At 40.3% G+C, this 7,175-nt stretch overlaps 1 protein-coding gene across 1 annotated transcript in view; it reads right to left on the reverse strand.

The window, feature by feature from the left end:
* Uchl5 (ubiquitin carboxyl-terminal hydrolase L5) overlaps window positions 1-7,175 on the reverse strand; it is a 25,800-nt gene that overhangs the window by 10,784 nt on the left and 7,841 nt on the right. Inside the window, exons 3-7 of the mRNA XM_013017290.1 lie at window positions 6,717-6,738; window positions 5,977-6,102; window positions 5,836-5,897; window positions 5,467-5,597; window positions 2,590-2,653 (exon numbers count right to left, since the gene is read on the reverse strand). Coding sequence (XP_012872744.1) covers window positions 2,590-2,653; window positions 5,467-5,597; window positions 5,836-5,897; window positions 5,977-6,102; window positions 6,717-6,738 — 405 coding nt within the window. The remainder of the gene's footprint in view (window positions 1-2,589; window positions 2,654-5,466; window positions 5,598-5,835; window positions 5,898-5,976; window positions 6,103-6,716; window positions 6,739-7,175) is intronic.

Here is a 7,175-nt window from a genome sequence, read left to right on the forward strand (position 1 = left end):
TGTGTGTGTGTGTGTGTGTGTGTGTGTGTGTGTGTGTGTGTGTGTGTGTGTAAAAATCTGAGTCCCTGGAGTCCAACAGACAAAAAGGGTAAAGTTAAACATGTATTACAGCTGGGCACTGGTGGCTCATGCCTGTAATCCTAGCTAGCTACAGGAGGCTGAGATCTGAGGATCACAGTTCAAAGCCAACCTGGGCAGGAAAGTTCACGAGACTCTTATCTCCAATAAACTACTCAGAAAAAGGCAGAAGCAGTGCTGTGGATCAAGTGGTAGAGCACTAGCCTTGAGCAAAAAGAAGCTCAGTGACAGAGCCCAGGCCCAGATTTCAAACCCCGGACCAGCCAAAAAAAAAAAAAAAGTATTCCAGCAGGGCACTGGTATGACTGGTATGGCACAGCTGTAATCCTAGCTACTTAGGAAACGGAGATGTGAGGATGCAGTGCAAAGCCAGCCAGGCAGACAAGTTCACAACACTCATATCACCAAACAACCACCAAAGCAGAAGTAGAGCTGTTGCTCAAGTGACGGAGTACTAGAGCTGTGAGTATAGAAAGGGCAGGTAAAGTGTCCAGGCCCTGAAATCAAGTTCAAGAACCAGCAATGCACACATACACATGCATACGCACATGTGCATGGCATGCACACAGCACAAGCACGCACGTGTGCGCACGCACACAGCACAAGCACGCACGTGTGCGCACACACACACACACACACACACACACACAAATATATTCCAAATCAAGCAATGGTGGTTCACATCTGTAATCCTAGCTACTAAGGAGATCTGAGGATCAACATTTAAAGCCAAACAGGTCAGGAAAGTCTCTGGCACTCTTATCTCCAATTAACCAGCAAATTGCTAGAAGTGGAGGTATTGGCCCAAGTGGCTGAGCACTGGCCCTGAGATAGTACTCGGGCCCTGAGCTCAAGTCCTAGTGTTGGCACAAACAAAACAATATAGTGACTGAAAACTTGACAAATTTCATGGGATAAAGCACTCTAGGGGTTTAAGAAGGTCAGCAGGATCCAAACAGAAGGAATGTAAACAAATTCTCAGTAAGAAACATCACAGTCAAACTTTTTTTTTCTAGATATAAAGAAAAAAAATCTCATTTCTATTTCTTGGAGTTCATTTTGATAAATATCATAGTCAAACTTTCGAAAACTAAAGATGAAAAATTCTTGCTGAGTGCGAATGGCTCACGGCTATAATCCTAGCTAGCTACTCTGGAGACTGAGGTTTGAAGAACTAGGTTCAAAGGCAGCCAGGCTTTTTAGAAAAGTCCACGAGACTCTTATCTTCAATCAATAAGCAAAAAGCCAAAAGGGGAGCTGTGACTTAAGTGGTAGAGTGCCAGCCTTAGGCACAAAAGCTCCAGGACAGCACCCAGGACAGGTATTTAAAACAAAAAAGCTCTTACAACAGCATGAGCCATCACATGTACAGGAAGAAGACAGGAGCTTATTTTCAGAAATGACGACAGAAGGAAGGAGAACTTTCTTCCTGTGTTGCAAGAAAGACTGTCTAGCTTGACTCCACATCCCCTGAAAATACCTTTCAGGAGGAAAGGAGGACTCAGGGTCTGCAGATGAAGAAAAATAAGAACTCTGTTCCCGGAGGACCTGTGCTAAATCATACTTAACAGAGGCTTCTAAACAGAAAGAAAAAATTATCAAAAGAAAAGTTCTGGAACACAAGGAAAGAGTGAAAGTATAGATAAGTAACAGTATGTGTCCTCTTTGTGTTTCCAAAACTGTTTCATGACTGAAGCAAAAACTGTATTATTTGATGTTCTCATAAAATACAGAGAAATCACAAACACAATTGTGTTTTAACAGTGAAAGAAGGCTATACTCATTACTCTGACTCTGATAAGCTTGAGAATCCTCAAAAAAAAAAAAAAACACTAAAAACTACTGCACATAAAGATAGGATTTTTAGGGCTGGGAAGGTGGCTCAGTGGTAGAGCGTTTGCCTTGCATGCATGAGGCCCTGGGTTCAATTCCTCAGCACCACATAAGCAAAAAGAAAAAAGCTGGAAGAGGCGCTGTGGCTCAAGTGGTAGAGCGCTAGCCTTGAGCTGAAGAGCTGAGGGATAGCGCCCAGGCCCAGAGTTCAAGCCCCATGACAGACTAAAAAACAAAAACACCTTCAAAACTTACCAGACTTGAACATAAAAACTTTTATGGGAATCCAACCACCAGCCAACCAACAAGGAAACAGCAGTGACTTATAATCCTAGCAACTCACAAGGCTAAGACCTGGAAGATCATTACTTGAAGGTGGCCTGAGCAGAAAAGTGTCCACCACATCTCCTGTATATAACCCAGACTGGTCTCAGGTTCACAATCCCTCAGAACATTCTCCAATTTGATATCCTCAGCCTCCTGAATGTTGACATTATAGTATATATCACCATGCCCAGCAAGATGAAACATTTCTAAGTGAATTAGTGGTTTTCTTGAATAGATTTCCTAAATGAATTAGTCAAATCAAGTACATGATCAAACACACTGTTAAAGAATCAAGTGAAAACAAAAACAAACTTAAAAAGAATGTTATGCCAGTAGTATTAGATCATTTACTTTTGTATTCTTTTTTCTATGACGGGCCTTACTGCGCTAATCCAGTCATCTTGATTACATGCACCTAGAAAAAAATGTAAAAACAATGTTAAAACAAAATTAGCAAAAAGCAGTATTAACACTCTCTCAAAAGTTTCATCTAAAACATGCTTTATAAATACTTTAGCAAATTTAAGACATACTAAGTCTTTTCTTTCCCTTTTCATTTTCAGAGAGGGTCCTGTGAGTCTCCCAGGCCGGCCTCACAGCTCCCAGGTGCTGAGATTGCAAGCCTGAGTCACCATGCCTTCAACAGTCAGGAAAGAGTATTATCATAACTTGCATTGTCATGTTATCGTGACACAAAACGAATATTTAAGAGAAACTTCTCTCATTTAAACCCTCAACTCTGTTACAGACCTTCCTTTTACAAATGGTAAGACTTAAGGCTTGGAAAAAAAAGCAGTAATTAATAGAAAGAAAATAAATTTCTTATATCTGCCTTTCCACAATCCTGTTTTTTTTTTATAAAGAAGAAAAATGAAAAAGATGAGGTTAGAGGCATGGCTCAGGAAGCAGAGCCACATCCATGAGTGAAAGAGGCAGATACTGAAAGCAACTTCTTATTTGAGATAGGGAGAATCCACCCAGAATGTAAGACCAATTCTACTCAAATGTCTTAACTTTTTTTTGCAAGAAATCATAGCACAGTTGCAGTAAACTGGCTGCTGTTTTTTCACTTCTTCCATGTTTTATGATTCTAATGAAGTAAGAATGGCTAACCAGAAAGAAGTCAGCAGAAAACATGCAGAAATCAGACCAATGTAACTGTAACAAAATTAAGGAAACAGTCTACTTATTTTCAGACACATAAAAATAGATGGCAGCGGTGCACCGGTGGCTCGTGCCTGTAATTGTAGCTACTCAGGAGACTGAGATCTGAGGATCAGTTCAAAGCCAGCAGGAAAGTCCAAAGTCCATGAGACGCTTATCTCCAATAAACCACTAGAAAACCAGAAGTGGCACTGTGGTTCAAGCAGTAGAGGGCTTGCCTTGAGCTGAAGGGTACAGGGACAGCGCCCAAGCCTAGAGTTCAAGCTGGCTCCACCACTGACCAAAATAATAATAATAATAATAAAGAAGAGTCTTAGACACAAAGATAAATATTTTAAGCAAATAGCACACAAATCTGCACAAGACAATGGATTCTGCAGGCAGGATTTTATTTTAAATGTACAAACAAGAGGTGCTGATAACTCAAGCCATTAAATGCTAACTACTCAGGAGGCTGAGAGCTTAAGATTAGTTTGAAACTTAGAATGTCTGAGAGATTTTCCTATCTCTAATTACCAAAAAAGCCAGAAGTGGAGCTGTGGCTCTAGTGGGAGAGCACCGGCCTTGAGCGAGCAAAAAATAAATAAATAAACTCAAAAAAGTACCTAGGCCCCAGGAACAGCATTTTGTTGTTGTTTTCAAGGGCTGAAAGAACCCAGATCTCATGAACTTACTTGTTAGGGCCTGGGTGCAGTTGCTGAGCCTCTTTGTGCTCAAGGCTAGCACTCCACCACTCTGAGCCAAAGCACCACTTCCAGCTTTTTCTGAGTAGTTTATTGGAGACAAAAATCTTACAGACGTTCCTGCTTGAGCAGGCTTTGAACTGCAATCCTCAGATCTCAGATTTTTGAGTAGCTAGGATTATAGGAGTGAGCCACTGGCTCAAAAGTACAAAGTATTTAACATGAGATTCAATGAAAACACATTTTCTTGGATTAAATCTAATTTTTTTTTAAAGATCAAGAAATTTCAAAATCCTCTGGCAGGAGTAGGGAGTATTGTGCAGCAGTGCAACACTTATACATGCAACCCTCAGCTTGATCCCTGGCACATGCAAATTGTTCAGTGGTTTTATTCAGTAGTGTTTCAGAATCACAGACTGCAACCCCACCCACAAAAAGCATTTATTATTTTTGCTCAAGGTTAAAGATGGAGTGTGTTCATGAGAAATCTATTCTTATCTTGGTACAAAAGACAGCACATTAATATGCTAAAATAAAAATTTTGATCAAAAATATTTAGTAAACTGATAGACAAGGGATGAAAAAAAAATTTTTTTTTTGGTGGTCATGAGCTTGAACTCTGTACATGGGTGCTTTCCCTCAGCTCTTCAGCTCAAGGTAAGCACTCTACCACTTGAGCCACAGGGCCACTTCTGGCTTTCTCTGCTTTTGTGGTGCTGAGGAATCGAACCCAGGGCCTCATCCGTGACAGGCAAGCACTCTACCACTGAGCCACCTTCCCAGCCCCAGGATGAAAATATCTAATGCAAGGGAATGGTAAAAAACGATAAGAAGCTGGACACCAGTGAGTGGCTCACACTTGTAATCCTAGCTACTCAGAAGGCTGAGATCTGAACATCATTGTTAGAAGCCAGCCAAGGCAGGAAAGTCCCCCATGAGACTCTTATATGCAATTAACCACTCAAAAATCCAGAAGTAGAACTGTGGCTCAAAGTGGTAGAGTGCTTGCCTTGAGCTGAAGGACAGTGCCCAGGCTCAGACTTCAAGCCCCATGACCAACCAAAAAAAAAAAGAAATGCTTACTATTTCTTATCAATAAGTTAAAGGTCAATAAGTTCAAGTGCACTGAAGTCCACTAAGAACAGTTTTTTAAGTTAACTAGAAAATATGTATTACATGATCTATGGGTTAAAAACAGGTGAAAATTAAAGGCCTCAATCAATTTGTAGGTGTGTACATGTCCTTCCTATATATATTATTTAATTTTGTAAGCAGCTTAAGACCATCCTATTATACTACCCATAATAACTTTCACCTCTAAAATTTTAGCAACACTGTAGCTAAAATAATAGTTAATACTCAGTAGCAACAACCAGATTACCTAAATCAATTGGTCCTTCTCTTAATCCATCTAATTCATACAGTCTTCCATTAACAGGAACATAACTGACAAAGTGAAAAGCATCTTCTTCTTTGGCTGATGTCTTTGCATCAAATTCAAACATTTGCTGTCTATAGTAAAGAAACCAGAGAGATAAAGCATCAGAAAAGAATTAGGTAAAACAGAACAAAGAGAAGAGTACATATTTAACACGGGGTGAGAGAGGAGCACATATTTAACACAGGGGGAGAGAGGAACACATATTTAATGGGGGGGAGCAGGGAGAGGAGCACATATTTAACAAGGTGGTAGAGAGGAACACATATTTAATACGAGGGGGGGAGTACATATTTAATATGGGGTCTTTACCTGGCAAAACTGTTGTGCACTTGTCGAATCACATCTGAATTGCTCAATGCCAATCCTTTCATCTAAAACAATTTTAAAAGTAGTCTATTAAAACAAGACCTATCACAGGTCACTTTAGGATCAAGAAAAGACCATACTCACGGCTGCATCAAAACTTTGTGAAAATTCCTTAAACTCTGATAACGTCTCTCCTAAATGGACATCTTGATGAGTACAGTTCAGTAACACACTCACGATAGCTTGGGTAGCACATGCATTGTTAATTACCTACAAAACAGACATGTGAAAATACAATGAATTTGTTTACAAAAATGTTTTACCTGTTGACAATAACCCACACATGATGAATTTATTATATTTAATTCAAATTATCTGTCTTAAACATAACAAACATCTAATTTCTATTCTTGTCTGTTTTCCGAAATTTGTTGAAATTCCCTGGAATTGTACATTTTAGGAGCTAAGAGAAACTAAGTCATCCATATTAGTGACAGCCAATCCAGCTAAAAAAGGCCAACTGTCCCAACCTAAAACATAGTTATAAAGAACCTTTCCTTGCCACTGTCACACCTGTAATCCTAGCTACTCAGAAGCTAAGACGTGAGGATCACAATACGAAAGCCAGCCCAACTAACCACCAAAAAGCTGAATGTGGCCCTGTGGCTCAAGTAGTAGAGCACTAGCATTGAGCTAAAAAGCTCTGAAACAGTGCCCAGGTCCTGAGTTCAAGCCCCAAGACGAGCTTTTCCTCCCCTCCTCTCTCCCCCCCCTAAAAAAAGAACTTGTCCTCCCCTTCCTCTATTCTTCACTTCTTCCTCCACTTATTCCTGCCTTTTGAAATTCACCCCTTAATTCAGTACCCAGCACAAGCTCAAGCTCACATATGTGGCTATCAGAGAGGTTCTGCAATACCCATATCAATTTGATCTAATAGGGGTATATTGTTGCCCATGTACTGTTTTTACTCTATCACATAGTACTGTCATTCAGCTGTTACAAATGCACATTTAACATTCTAAGTGAACCTTATACTCTACCTAGAGGAGAAAACATTTGTTAGCATCTGCTAGTTTCCTAAGGCTCTTTACAAATTCTTTTAGTTCCTCCACAAACTATGATGGAGTAGTTTTGTTTTTTTTTTTTTGTCAGTCGTGGGGCTTGAACTCTGGGCCTGGGCGCTGTCCCTCAGCTCTTCAGCTCAAGGCTAGCACTCTACTACTTGAGCTACAGCGACACTTCCAGTTTTCTGGTGGTTTATTGGAGATAGGAGTCTCACGGTCTCTCCTGCCCGGGCTGGCTTTGAACCACGATCCTCAGATCTCAGCCTCCTGAGTAGCTAG

Source organism: Dipodomys ordii, unplaced genomic scaffold, assembly GCF_000151885.1.
Source record: "Dipodomys ordii isolate 6190 unplaced genomic scaffold, Dord_2.0 Scaffold35, whole genome shotgun sequence".
Classification (NCBI taxonomy): Eukaryota; Metazoa; Chordata; class Mammalia; order Rodentia; family Heteromyidae; genus Dipodomys; species Dipodomys ordii.